At 47.0% G+C, this 14,695-nt stretch overlaps 1 protein-coding gene across 1 annotated transcript in view; it reads right to left on the bottom strand.

The window, feature by feature from the left end:
* SLC2A4RG (SLC2A4 regulator) overlaps positions 1-14,695 on the bottom strand; it is a 37,443-nt gene that overhangs the window by 17,964 nt on the left and 4,784 nt on the right. The window contains exon 2 of the mRNA XM_029612511.1: positions 12,690-12,841. Coding sequence (XP_029468371.1) covers positions 12,690-12,841 — 152 coding nt within the window. The remainder of the gene's footprint in view (positions 1-12,689; positions 12,842-14,695) is intronic.

Genomic DNA, 14,695 nt, shown 5'->3' with positions numbered 1-14,695 from the left:
CCTGCTATGTGAGACACTGATAATACCTAAAGACACCCTTCTACCCATGACAGAAGAGGATCCATTTCCAGAAAAACCTGACGACTCTGGGTTCTTCCCTGATGATTTGTACAAGTCACCATGTCATTGTCAGACATCACTCTCACAGCTCTCCCCATTAAATGGTCCGCAACAAGGAAAATGATATTAGACTTGTGGAAATGTATCTATGTTACCCAATAAAATAACATCTTAAGAATTATATTCCCTTGGCTGTGATTAGGGGGTATTTTCAATGTCAGCCTGTAAGGGTGCTTTAAGAGAGGTTTCAATGAAGTCAGACTAGCTTGGTGGCAGTGAGGAAATAGAAAGATAACTGCATCATCACAGCAAAATGAAATTGCACTGACTTGTTGAAATTATAAAGTATGTTAAAGGTTAAGAAGTATGTTACAGGTCTGCACTGCACTTACAAGAAAACATATGGCTTACAAGAATACAGTCTTATTAGCATAAGAAAATTGCCATACTGGGTCAGACCAAGAGTCCATCAAGCCCAGCATCCCGTTTCCAACAGTGGCCAATCCAGGCCATAAGAACCTGGCAAATACCCAAAAAGTAAGTCTATTCCATGTTACCATTGCTAATGGCAATGGCTATTCTCTAAGTGAACTTAATAGCAGGTAATAGACTTCTCCTCCAAGAACTTATCCAATACTTTTTTAAACACAGCTATACTAACTGCACTAACCACATCCTCTGGCAACAAATTCCAGAGATTAATTGTGTGTTGAGTAAAAAAGAACTTTCTCCGATTAGTTTTAAATGTGCCCCATGCTAACTTCATAGAGTGCCCCCTAGTCTTTCTATTATCCGAAAGAGTAAATAACCGATTCACATCTACCCATTCTAGACCTCTCATGATTTTAAACACCTCTATCATATCCCCCCTCAGTCGTCTCTTCTCCAAGCTGAAAAGTCCTAACCTCTTTAGTCTTTCCTCATAGGAGAGTTGTTCCATTCCCCTTATTTTGGTAGCCCTTCTCTGTACCTTCTCCAACGCAATTATATCTTTTTAGAGATGCGGCGACCAGAATTGTACACAGTATTTAAGGTGCGGTCTCACCATGGAGCGATACAGAGGCATTATGATATTTTCCGTTTTATTCACCATTCCCTTTCTAATAATTCCCAAAATTCTGTTTGCTTTTTTGACTGCCGCAGCACACTGAACCAATGATTTCAATGTGTTATCCACTATGACACCTAGATTTCTTTCTTGGGTTGTAGCACCTAATATGGAACCCAACATTGTGTAATTATAGCATGGGTTATTTTTCCCTATATGCATCACCTTGCACTTGTCCACATTAAATTTCATCTGCCATTTGGATGCCTAATTTTCCAGTCTCACGAAGTCTTCCTGCAATTTATCACAATCTGCTTGTGATTTAACTACTCTGAACAATTTTGTGTCATCTGCAAATTTGATTCTCACTCGTCGTATTTATTTCCAGATCATTTATAAATATATTGAAAAGTAAGGGTCCCAATACAGATCCCTGAGGCACTCCACTGTCCACTCCATTCCACTGAGAAAATTGTCCATTTAATCTTACTCTCTGTTTCCTGTCTTTTAGCCAGTTTGCAATCCACAAAAAGACATCGCCACCTATCCCATGACTTTTTACTTTTCCTAGAAGCCTCTCATGAGGAACTTTGTCAAACGCCTTCTGAAAATCCAAATACATTACATCTACCGGTTCACCTTTATCCACATGTTTATTAACTCCTTCAAAAAAGTGAAGCAGATTTGTGAGGCAAGACTTGCCCTGGGTAAAGCCATGCTGACTTTGTTCCATTAAATCATGTCTTTCTATATGTTCTGTGATTTTGATGTTTAGAACACTTTCCACTATTTTTCCTGGCACTGAAGTCAGGCTAACCGGTCTGTAGTTTCCCGGATCGCCCCTGGAGCCCTTTTTAAATATTGGGGTTACATTAGCTATCCTCCAGTCTTCAGGTACAATGGATGATTTTAATGATAGGTTACAAATTTTTACTAAATAGGTCTGAAATTTCATTTTTTAGTTCCTTCAGAACTCTGGGGTGTATACCATCCGGTCCAGTGATTTACTACTCTTCAGTTTGTCAATCAGGCCTACCACATCTTCTAGGTTCACAGTGATTTGATTCAGTCCCTCTGAATCATTACCCATGAAAACCTTCTCCAGTACGGGTACCTCCCCAACATCCTCTTCAGTAAACATCGAAGAAAAGAAATCATTTAATCTTTCCGCGATGGCCTTATCTTCTCTAAGTGCCCCTTTAACCCCTCTATCATCTAACGGTCCAACTGACTCCCTCACAGGCTTTCTGCTTCGGATATATTTCAAAAAGTTTTTACAGTGTGTTTTTGCCTCTACAGCCAACTTCTTTTCAAATTCTCTCTTAGCCTGTCTTATCAATGTCTTACATTTAACTTGCCAACGTTAATGCATTATCCTATTTTCTCCTGTTGGATCCTTCTTCCAATTTTTGAATGAAGATCTTTTGGCTAAAATAGCTTCTTTCACCTCCCCTTTTAACCATTCCGGTAATCGTTTTACCTTCTTTCCACCTTTCTTAATGGGTGGAATACATCTGGACTGTGCTTCTAGAATGGTATTTTTTAACAATGACCACGCCTCTTGCACATTTTTTTTTTACTTTTGTAGCTGCTCCTTTCAGTTTTTTCTAACAATTTTTCTCATTTTATCAAAGTTTCCCTTTTGAAAGTTTAGCACGAGAGCCGTGGATTTGCACACTGTTCCTTTTCCAGTCATTAAATCAAATTTGATCATATTATGATCACTATTGCCAAGCTGCCCCACCACAGTTACCTCTCTCACCAAGTCCTGTGCTCCACTGAGAATTAGATCTAAAATTGCTCCCTCTCTCGTTGGTTCCTGAACCAATTGCTCCATAAAGCTATCATTTATTCCATCCAGGAACGTTATCTCTCTAGCGTGACCAGATGATACATTTACCCAGTCAATATTGGGGCAATTGAAGTCTAACACACAAAAAGAGAGTCAGAGGATAACCACAAAAATAATCTAATGGCAAAAAATGTGGAAATCAAAATACTGTAAATAATAGCCTAAGAAGGTGTCAGCAAGCCTGACGTTATATGTCCTTATTATAGACACTAACCGGTCTACTCAATCATCCACCTTCATCATTCTTTAATACTTCAAAAAAAATTTTTATATAAAGATTTTTTAACTTTTAATTAAAACAGTCCTCCATCCATGTATCTCAAGATGACTCAGACTCTTAGCAAGCAAACATTCTTAACGCCCTACACAGGCCGGTGTTTCGCTAACTCAGCTTCATCAGGGGCACATCAAAGATGTTTTAGCAAGAGTCAGTTTCCATTCAAACGGGACCAGACGTCTCAACCATCTTGTCAACAGAGAGATTGGAGGAGAATATCCTCCAATCTCTCTGTTGACAAGATGGAGGAGACGTCTGGAGGAGAATATCCTCCAATCTCTCTGTTGACAAGATGGTTGAGACGTCTGGTCCCGTTTGAATGGAAACTGACTCTTGCTAAAACATCTTTGATGTGCCCCTGATGAAGCTGAGTTAGCGAAACACCGGCCTGTGTAGGGCGTTAAGAATGTTTGCTTGCTAAGAGTCTGAGTCATCTTGAGATACATGGATGGAGGATTGTTTTAATTAAAAGTTAAAAAATCTTTATATAAAATTTTTTTTTGAAGTATTCAAGAATGATGAAGGTGGATGATTGAGTAGACCGGTTAGTGTCTATAATAAGGACATATAACGTCAGGCTTGCTGACACCTTCTTAGGCAATTGAAGTCTCCCATTATTACCGCACTACCAATTTGGTTAGCTTCCCTAATTTCTCTTAGCATTTCACTGTCCGTCTCACCATCTTGACCAGGTGGACGGTAGTATACCCCTATCACTATAGTCTTCCCCGACACAAGGGATTTCTACCCATAAAGATTCAATTTGCATTTAGTCTCATGCAGGATGTTTATCCTGTTGGACTCTATGCCATCCCGGACATAAAGCACCACACCGCCTCCCGAGTGCTCCTCTCTGTCATTGCGATATAATTTGTATCCCGGTATAGCACTGTCCCATTGGTTATCCTCTTTCCACCATGTCTCTGAGATGCCAATTAAGTCTGTCATCAATCACTGCTATACATTCTAATTCTCCCATCTTACTTCTTAGACTTCTGGCATTAGCATACAAACATTTCAAAGTTTGTTTTTTGTTTGCATTTTCATTCTGCTTTTTAATTGATAGGGATAAGTTAGAATTTTTTAGCTCAGGTGAGTTTTTAGTTACAGGCACTTGGACTATTTTTCTTATTATTGGAACCTCACTGTCGGGATGCCCTAATTCTAATGCGTCATTCGTATCCTTTGAAGATACCTCTCTCCGAACCATGTGCTGCTGAGCGACTGTCGGCTTTCCCCTTTGTTCTAGTTTAAAAGCTGCTCTATCTCCTTTTTAAAGGTTAGCGCCAGCAGTCTGGTTCCATCCTGGTTAAGGTGGAGCCCATCCCTTTGGAAGAGACTCCCCCCTTCCCCAAAAGGTTCCCCAGTTCTTCTTATGTTCTTATGAGCTAAGGGCATCCCTTATTTGGCTTCCTTAGGAATAGGTGGCAGTGCCTCTCCAACTCCAGGATATACAGTAAATGAGTGTGGGAGACACTGCACTCTCTCTATTTCCTGTGAATAAGAAGGCGGATGGGAAGTATAGAGTCCACTCTAATCCTGGATCCTCAATACCCCAGTTGCTACACCAATCTTTAGGGATCAAGTGTTTATCCCATGCCTTTTTTTAATTTGTTTACTGCCTTCGTCTTCACCACCTCTTCCTGAAGAGCATTCCAAGCATCCACCACACTTCTGTTAAAAAAAAAAATATATTTTCCTATGGCAGCTCTGAGTCTCCCCCCCCCCCCCCCCACTAGATTTTCATTTCATGACCCCTAAGTTCTAATGTTTCCTTTCCAACAGAAAAGGCTCAAAGTTTGTGCATCATTAAATCTTACATGCGTCTTTGCACTTGTCCATGTTAACTTTTTTCTGCTATTTAGACATCCAGTCCTCCAAGGCCTTATTGCATTCCTCACAATTGGCTCGTGCTCCAACAGCTTTGAATGATTTTGTGTACAGATCCCTGGGGTACTCCACTATGTACCTTTCCCCACAGAGAAGCAACGGAGCAGTCCTCCTCTCGGTTACCTATCATTTACCCACTTAACAATCCACAATAGGACACCGCCTTCTATCCCATGACCTTTTAATTTCCTGATGAGACTCTCATGAGGAACTTTGTCAAACACCTTCAGAAAATCCAGATACACTACATCAACCAGACCACTCTTGTCCATATATCTGTTAACCCCTTCAAACAAATCTAACAGACTTTCATTTCCTTAAGCCATGCTAGTTCTGCCCCTATGGAGCCATCGCAGAAAGACTAGATGAATTCTTTGCTTTGGCGTTTACTGAGGAAGATGTTGGGGAGATACCTGTTCTAGAGACAGTTTGAGGGTGACAGTTCAGATGAACTGACCGAAATCACGGTGACCCTAGAAGATGTAGTAGGCCACACTGAAAAGCTGAAGAGTAGTAAATCACCTGGACTGGATGGTATTCACCCCAGGGTTCTGAAAGAACTCAAAAATGAAATTTGTAACCTAATCATTAAAATCATCCATTGTACTTGAAGACTGGAAGGTGACCAATGTAATCCTAATCTATAAAAAGGGCTGTAAAGTTGCATAAAATATTCCCTACTCACAGCGTGCTAGGTTGGCGTTATTGTGGTCAGAGGGGGGATTATTTGCATACGTGGTGGTCTTGCCCCACCCTTAACTCATTATGGCAATCCGTTGAAGATTGGCTCAGGCTTATATATTATTTGCAATTTTTGTAAACCGACATTAGATATTATTATTAGATATTATTAGACATTATTATTAGATACCCCCATTACATTGTCACCTCAATCTGTGCTCCTAAATTTTTCTGTTGCTGAGGATAAGTCTCAAAATTTATTTTTGAAAGCTGTATTGCAAGCTGTTTGGGGCACTATTGCACGGGAATGGAGATCTGCCTTGCCCCCTCTCCCTTGACAGTGCTCTGCGACGACTCCACTGGAAAGATGGACAGACTGTGCCGCTTTAATGATACATGGGCCTTCTTACTGGCAGTGGAGATCCCCTGAACAGCATGGACCTTTAGAGGTCTGGATGGCCTGAGGTTGGGACTATTGGCTGTGCATACATTACACACTGGACGTTAGTATTGTGATTTTGGATCATATGACCGAGGACCTTGCAATTCCCTGTTGCTGGGGTGGGACAGGGTGGAATTATAAACGCCTTTCTTTCAGGTGATTTTATCGTTACATGGACTTTGCTTCCTATACATTGTTTTCTTTATTTCTTTACTGTCACGCTAATGGCTCCTTTGCTTTTTGATGTCTTATGTATTGTATAGACAGAATACTTTCGTATGCCCTGGTGTGTTTGATGATTTCTTTGCTATACCTGAATAAAAACTGTTATTAAAAAAAAAAAAGGGCTCAGGAGGTGGTCTGAGAATTCAGTGCCAGGAAAAATTGTGGAAACTATTCTAAAGAATAAAATCACAAAACAAATAGAAAGACATGATTTAATGGAAGACAGCCAGAATGGATTCACCCAAGGGACTTCTTGCCTAACAAATCTGCTACTTTTTTTTTTTTTTGAAGGAGTTAATAAACATGTGGATAAAAGTGAACCGGTAGATGTAGTATACCTGGATTTTCAGAAGGCGTTTGACAAATTTCCGCATGAGAGGCTTCTAGGAAAAGTAAAAAGTCATGGGATAGGAGATGATGTCCTTTCGTGGATTACAAACTGGTTAAAAGACAGGAAACAGAGAGTAGGATTAAATGGGCAATTTTCTCAGTGGAAAAGGGTAAACAGTGGAGTGCCTCAGGGATTTGTACTTGGACCGGTGCTTTTCAATATATTTATAAAGGATCTGGAAAGAAATACGACGAGTGAGGTTATCAAATTTGCTGATGATACAAAATTATTCAGAGTAGTTAAATCACAAGCAGATTGTGATAAATTGCAGGAAGACCTTGTGAAACTGGAAAATTGGGCATCCAAATGGCAGATGAAATTTAATGTGGATAAGTGCAAGGTGATGCATATAGGGAAAAATAACCCATGCTATAATTACACAATGTTAGGTTCCATATTAGGTGCTACAACCCAAGAAAGAGATCTAGGTGTCATAGTGGATAACACATTGAAATCGTCGGTTCAGTGTGCTGCGGCAGGCAAAAAAGCAAACAGAATGTTGGGAATTATTAGAAAGGGAATGGTGAATAAAACGTAAAATGTCATAATGCCTCTGTATCGCTCCATGGTGAGACCGCACCTTGAATACTGTGTACAATTCTGGTCGCCACATCTCAAAAAAGATATAATTGTGATGGAGAAGGTACAGAGAAGGGCTACCAAAATGATAAGGGGAATGGAACAGCTCCCCTATGAGGAAAGACTAAAGAGGTTAGGACTTTTCAGCTTGGAGAAGAGACGGCTGAGGGGGGATATGATAGAGGTCTTTAAGATCATGAGAGGTCTAGAACGGGTAGATGTGAATCGGTTATTTACTCTTTCGGATAGTAGAAAGACTAGGGGACACTCCATGAAGTTAGCATGGGGCACATTTAAAACTAATCAGAGAAAGCTCTTTTTCACTCAACGCAGAATTAAGCTCTGGAATTTGTTGCCAGAGGATGTGGTTAAGGCAATTAGTGCAGCTGGGTTTAAAAAAGGTTTGGGTAAGTTCCTGCACAAGTCCATAAACTATTAATGAGAAGCAGTATCATGAGATCTATTTAGTGTTTGGGTAATTGCCAGGTTCCTGTGGCCTGGTTTTGGCCTCTGTTGGAAACAGGATGCCGGGCTCGATGGACCCTTGGTCTGACCCAGTATGGCATTTCATGCTCATGAGTGTGTGTCTATCCAGTTGGTTAGTAATTTTGTTCTTCAGAGTAGTTTCTACTAAACATCTAGCTCACCAGTCTTCAATTTCTTCAATTACCCTAGGAGTCTATAAAACTTTATGTTGGCCACCCTCCAAGCCTCAGCTACTGTAGCCAATTTTAATGTGAAGTGAGAGATTAGTACTAAAACCTCCAATTTCATTTCGAGTTCTTTCACAATTCTGGTGTGTACCATCAGGACCCTATGGTTTGTTACTCTTTAGTTTATCAATTTGATCTTTTACATCTTCTGGGTTCACCATGATTTCATTCAGTTCCTCAAATTCTCTTTTAGCCTGCCTTATTAATGCTTTACATTTAACGTGCCACGGTTTTACAATGTGAGTGCAATACCATAGGAAAACAAAACCAATGATTATATTGGGCCCTGGCTAACAAAAGCTGCAATAAATGGCTTGCATGGAGTCCAAACTTTAAAAAAAAAATGTAAATGTTTTGCTAGCAATTATTTGGACTATAATAAAGCTGGAAATTTACACAATGTAGTTTTGCTTAATCTTCTCACTTCAGCGATTGTTATGATCACTATTGCCAAGCAGCCCCTCCAGGGTTATCTCCTGCACTGCAGTGGGGATTAGAGGTGCAGTAGTCCCACCCACCATTTCTTTCTGTCTGCTCTGTATTTAAATGTGCCTGGGCTACTTCTGTCGCGATTACAGCTGCTCTGTTGGGATCTTCTATTTTCCCGTTATGCCAATACCACACGCCGAATCATGTGCTCCTGAGGACCGCTGGCTTTCCCCCATGAGCTAGTTTAAAAACTGCTCTCTTTTATTAAATGTTAACGCCAGCAGCCTAGTTCCACCCCTTCCCCAAAACGTTCTCCAGATCCTAACAAATCTAAACCTCTTTCTTGCACCATGACCTCATGCCCACTACACTAAAAAGGATCAAAGCGCAGGTGATCCCTGTCCCCTTCTGTCATGTTAGGTCACCTGGGGTGGCAGCCTGAAGCTGATGTTTGCATGGCTGTGCAGATAAAACTGCTGGAGCGTCTGCAGTATTGAGGAGCTTAACAGGCAGGAGGGCAATCATTGCACTACTGACCTCCTCCTGCCATCCAGAAGCTTCTACAGAGCAGAGCTGTAGGGCCTGAAAGCATTCTTGTGTTAGTCCAAGGCAGGCCGGCCGAGAAGCCACACCCCGCACAGGTTGCATGTGCAGTGCAAGTACATCAGGCTACAGGAGGCAAAAGATTTAGAAATCTTGGCTGCCAGCCAACAACTTTTGCCTCTTAAATGATTTTCTGCACTTCTTTTCCCCGGCATCCAGCAGGAGAAAGCAACCACAAGCTCCCTTATAGTCTCTTGGACCCGCGGAGTTTATGCTATTACTGGACACCGTTTTATGTTCTTGTTCTGCTTGCAAGCTGCCCAGAGCCTGTGAGAAGAGAAGTATCTAAACCTAAAAGAGAATGCGCCTGTACTACAATCTACAGCTGTAACGCAACAGCTCCCACCTTCAACAATGCTACACGAGTTCAAACGTCCGTGACAGAAATGCTCCTCAACATACTGAATTTTTAAAGTTTGAACACTTGTGGGAAACTAATAAAAGCTCTTTGCCATCTAATAGTTGTGGATAGTGCGGTGGTAGCCTTGTGGGGGAGGTGCGGGTCAGGTTTGATTTTAGTTTAGAGGCAACCCTTAAATGAAAAAAGGAAAAAAAAACTTAAGAGTACATTGGGTGTAATAGCCATTTACTTAAAATAGCAGCCCTAGCAGCAGTCGTGAGGCAGGCTGGCTTGATAGGCACACCGAGCAACGTTACCGGCTGTCCCAGGTCTGCCTTCCCATCCCTCCCCGGGCACTCCCCCAGTGCTGCTGCTGCTGACACCTCCTCCGTTATAGCACTCCCGGGAATAGCGGGAGCAGCGCTGGAGAAACGTTACCGGCTGTCCCGGGTCTACCCTCCCATCCCTCCCCGGGCACTCCCCCAGTGCTGCTGCTGCTGCTGACACCTCCTCCGTTATAGCACTCCCGGGAATAGCGGGAGCAGCGCTGGAGCAACGTTACCGGCTGTCCCGGGTCTGCCTTCCCATCCCTCCCCGGGCACTCCCCCAGTGCTGCTGCTGACACCTCCTCCGTTATAGCACTCCCGGGAATAGCGGGAGCAGCGCTGGAGCAACGTTACCGGCTGTCCCGGGTCTACCCTCCCATCCCTCCCCGGGCACTCCCCCAGTGCTGCTGCTGACACCTCCTCCGTTATAGCACTCCCGGGAATAGCGGGAGCAGCGCTGGAGCAACGTTACCGGCTGTCCCGGGTCTGCCTTCCCATCCCTCCCCGGGCACTCCCCCAGTGCTGCTGCTGCTGCTCACACCTCCTCCGTTATAGCACTCCCGGGAATAGCGGGAGCAGCACTGGAGAAACGTTACCCGGCTGTCCCGGGTCTGCCTTCCCATCCCTCCCCGGGCACTCCCCCAGTGCTGCTGCTGCTGCTGACACCTCCTCCGTTATAGCACTCCCGGGAGCAGCGCTGGAGAAATGTTACCGGCTGTCCCGGGTCTGCCTTCCCATCCCTCCCCGGGCACTCCCCCAGTGCTGCTGCTGCTGCTCACACCTCCTCCGTTATAGCACTCCCGGGAATAGCGGGAGCAGCGCTGGAGAAACGTTACCGGCTGTCCCGGATCTGCCTTCCCATCCCTCCCCGGGCACTCCCCCAGTGCTGCTCTGCTGCTGACACCTCCTCCGTTATAGCACTCCCGGGAATAGCGGGAGCAGCGCTGGAGAAACGTTACCGGCTGTCCCGGGTCTGCCTTCCCATCCCTCCCCGGGCACTCCCCCAGTGCTGCTGCTGCTGCTGACACCTCCTCCGTTATAGCACTCCCGGGAATAGCGGGAGCAGCGCTGGAGAAACGTTACCGGCTGTCCCGGGTCTGCCTTCCCATCCCTCCCCGGGCACTCCCCCAGTGCTGCTCTGCTGCTGACACCTCCTCCATTATAGCACTCCCGGGAATAGCGGGAGCAGCGCTGGAGAAACGTTACCGGCTGTCCCGGGTCTGCCTTCCCATCCCTCCCCGGGCACTCCCCCAGTGCTGCTCTGCTGCTGACACCTCCTCCGTTATAGCACTCCCGGGAGCAGCGCTGGAGAAACGTTACCGGCTGTCCCGGGTCTGCCTTCCCATCCCTCCCCGGGCACTCCCCCAGTGCTGCTGCTGCTGCTGACACCTCCTCCGTTATAGCACTCCCGGGAGCAGCGCTGGAGAAACGTTACCGGCTGTCCCGGGTCTGCCTTCCCATCCCTCCCCGGGCACTCCCCCAGTGCTGCTCTGCTGCTGACACCTCCTCCGTTATAGCAACTCCCGGGAGCCGCGCTGGAGAAACGTTACCGGCTGTCCCGGGTCTGCCTTCCCATCCCTCCCCGGGCACTCCCCCAGTGCTGCTGCTGACACCTCCTCCGTTATAGCACTCCCGGGAGCAGCGCTGGAGAAACGTTACCGGCTGTCCCGGGTCTGCCTTCCCATCCCTCCCCGGGCACTCCCCCAGTGCTGCTGCTGACACCTCCTCCGTTATAGCACTCCCGGGAGCAGCGCTGGAGAAACGTTACCGGCTGTCCCGGGTCTGCCTTCCCATCCCTCCCCGGGCACTCCCCCAGTGCTGCTGCTGCTGCTGACACCTCCTCCGTTATAGCACTCCCGGGAGCAGCGCTGGAGAAACGTTACCGGCTGTCCCGGGTCTGCCTTCCCATCCCTCCCCGGGCACTCCCCCAGTGCTGCTCTGCTGCTGACACCCTCCTCCGTTATAGCACTCCCGGGAGCAGCGCTGGAGAAACGTTACCGGCTGTCCCGGGTCTGCCTTCCCATCCCTCCCCGGGCACTCCCCCAGTGCTGCTGCTGACACCTCCTCCGTTATAGCACTCCCGGGAGCAGCGCTGGAGAAACGTTACCGGCTGTCCCGGGTCTGCCTTCCCATCCCTCCCCGGGCACTCCCCCAGTGCTGCTGCTGACACCTCCTCCGTTATAGCACTCCCGGGAGCAGCGCTGGAGAAACGTTACCGGCTGTCCCGGGTCTGCCTTCCCATCCCTCCCCGGGCACTCCCCCAGTGCTGCTGCTGACACCTCCTCCGTTATAGCACTCCCGGGAGCAGCGCTGGAGAAACGTTACCGGCTGTCCCGGGTCTGCCTTCCCATCCCTCCCCGGGCACTCCCCCAGTGCTGCTCTGCTGCTGACACCTCCTCCGTTATAGCACTCCCGGGAGCAGCGCTGGAGAAACGTTACCGGCTGTCCCGGGTCTGCCTTCCCATCCCTCCCCGGGCACTCCCCCAGTGCTGCTGCTGACACCTCCTCCGTTATAGCACTCCGGGAGCAGCGCTGGAGAAACGTGCCGCTTTCATGACCTACCCATACACTGCACGTTAGACGTGCCAAGATCACACACACACACACCCTGGGGAATGAGGAGAGGACGAGGGCGGCTGCCTCCCCCAGTCACTGCCTACCTTCAGTGCACGAGTTCATCCATGCAGCTGAAACTCTGCTCCCTCCCTGTGTCAGGTGCATCATCAGTCTGGCAGGCCAGATCTCACTGCTTAGATCCAGGAAATAACCCACCACAGAATTACAAAGAACGTGTGAAGGTCAGAAGCCTCCCAAGAGCCAAGGGGGGCTTTACCTCTGTCCAGGAACCGGGATACGAGCCGACTGCAACGTCGGCGGCGCTCCTTCCTGCTGCTCCTGCACCAGCGACCCTGCTGGATGGCTCTGCTGGGCGCCGGCCTGCTCCAGGTCTTCAGCCGAAGCTTTACCGTTGCACTGGGTGGGACTCTAACCACGGGAAATAATGAGACAAGCAGTTAGGAGCAGCCTCACTCAGAAGGTGGGGGGGGGGGGGGAAAAAAAATGAATGCCAAGCAGCCAGCACCCGCCTCCCACCTCAGCACGGGGGCCTGCCCCCAGTCCCTGTCAAAAGTCTGGACATAAACAAGAGCAGGAGAGGGAATTCCTCCACCTTAGGGTAACGGTGTTTGTGCACAACAAGGCACACGAGCAGCTACTGGTGACAAACTCGCCAGCCGAAGCAGTTCTGCTGCGCCCAGTGCCAGCCAGAAAGACAGGTCCATCGCCTGTGGCTTTAGCAATGGGGATTTTAACAGAAACAGAGTGAAAAGAACAGGGGAGCCTGTGCCAGAAGGACTGCTGACCACGTCCCCTGCCCTTCCAGACACATGCAGCACTGTACGGACCACATAACCGAGTCCCTGCTCTGTGGAGCTCACAATCTAATCACGACACACAGGCAGGACAGCGGGAGTGTTAGGAATATGTATTTATTACAGCAAATACGGTAAAAAAAAAACAAACCCGGCGGTGCTATGATGGTTAAGCTATTTCAGAAAGGTGAGTTTTCAGCCTGGATTGCAATAAGGCCAGAGAAGATAAGACATGCCCTGCTGAGTTAGATCAAGGTCCATTGAGCCAGCATCCTTCCCCGACAGTGGTCAGCCCCATAAAGTACATTTAATCCCTGTTACTCACTCCCGGGGACAGCGATGGCTTTCTCCAGGCTTCCTAGCTAAGAATGTGTTATGGACTTTTCCGCCAGCTATGCTCATTGCCTTGACCACGTCCTCTGGCAGTACATTGCACAGCTTGATGGCCTATTTGCCTGACACAATCTGCTGGCTGTGAAATCATGTTGCCTCAGATCCCGCAATCCGCTGGAATATAAGGTCCACTATCCTTTTCTCCAGAAGAATCTCCTCCAGCTTCCCTATCACGGAAGAAAGGCTAACCAGCCTCTCCGTTACCACACCCGCACCTTCTCCAGTCCTGCGGGACTGCACCTGACTCCAGGGCCTCTCTGAGCTCCCTTAGCATCTGGGCCGCATCCCAGCCGGCCCCATGGTCTTCCTGACTGCACGCAGACCCGCTCCCTGTTCACACGTGCACCCTTGGTGACTATCAGCGGTGAAAACTGAACAAAAGTATTTATTTATGTTTGTGTTTTCTCCTCATGTCTCTTCATCATCTTAAAATACCAGCTCTGGTCTTCCTTTTTCCACCGACATGTCTAGAAAGTTTTGTTGCCTGAGGGAGCATTGAGAACAGAAGATTTTGCAGGTAGCTAAAGCGAATCGGCAAAAATCACTTTACTAGGTAATTTTGGGACATAAAGTCTGGGGGAGAGTGAGACTGTGGAGTAAACTAATCTTTGTGTGCTTCCTTAGGTAACTAAGTGTGTTTGCCTGATAAAAAGAAGAGAAAGGTAGGGAAAGCAAGTTTGCTTTTCTGCATAGCAGGATGAATTAGCCATTACTTGTGGGTGATGACATCTGGCGGCACCGAGCAGACTGGTCTCGTCTGAGCTCTACTGAGCATGTGCAGGAGCTCCCACATGAGCTCCTCGGTCTGTATGGGAGCTAATTCTAGCCCATGTAAGCCAGGAAGGTATTCCATGGCCAATTCATCCTGCTATCTATGGGAAACCTATGCAAACTTACTTTTCCCCCCCCCCCCCCCCCCGTTGATAAGCCAGAGCCCTTCTGCAGTCTAAAGTGTGAAGATGCTTCTTGCAGCCATGAGTATACAGTCAAGGAAAGAAGGTGGGTAACACGATGGACTGGTTAATGTGGAAGGCAGAGACCACCTTCAGGGAGTCTGTGGTGGAAGAGCCTGCAT

This window comes from Rhinatrema bivittatum, chromosome 8 (genome assembly GCF_901001135.1).
Source record: "Rhinatrema bivittatum chromosome 8, aRhiBiv1.1, whole genome shotgun sequence".
In the NCBI taxonomy this organism is placed as follows: Eukaryota; Metazoa; Chordata; class Amphibia; order Gymnophiona; family Rhinatrematidae; genus Rhinatrema; species Rhinatrema bivittatum.
The sequence above is the reverse complement of the archived record's forward strand: the minus strand, read 5'-3'. Positions and strand labels throughout refer to the sequence as shown.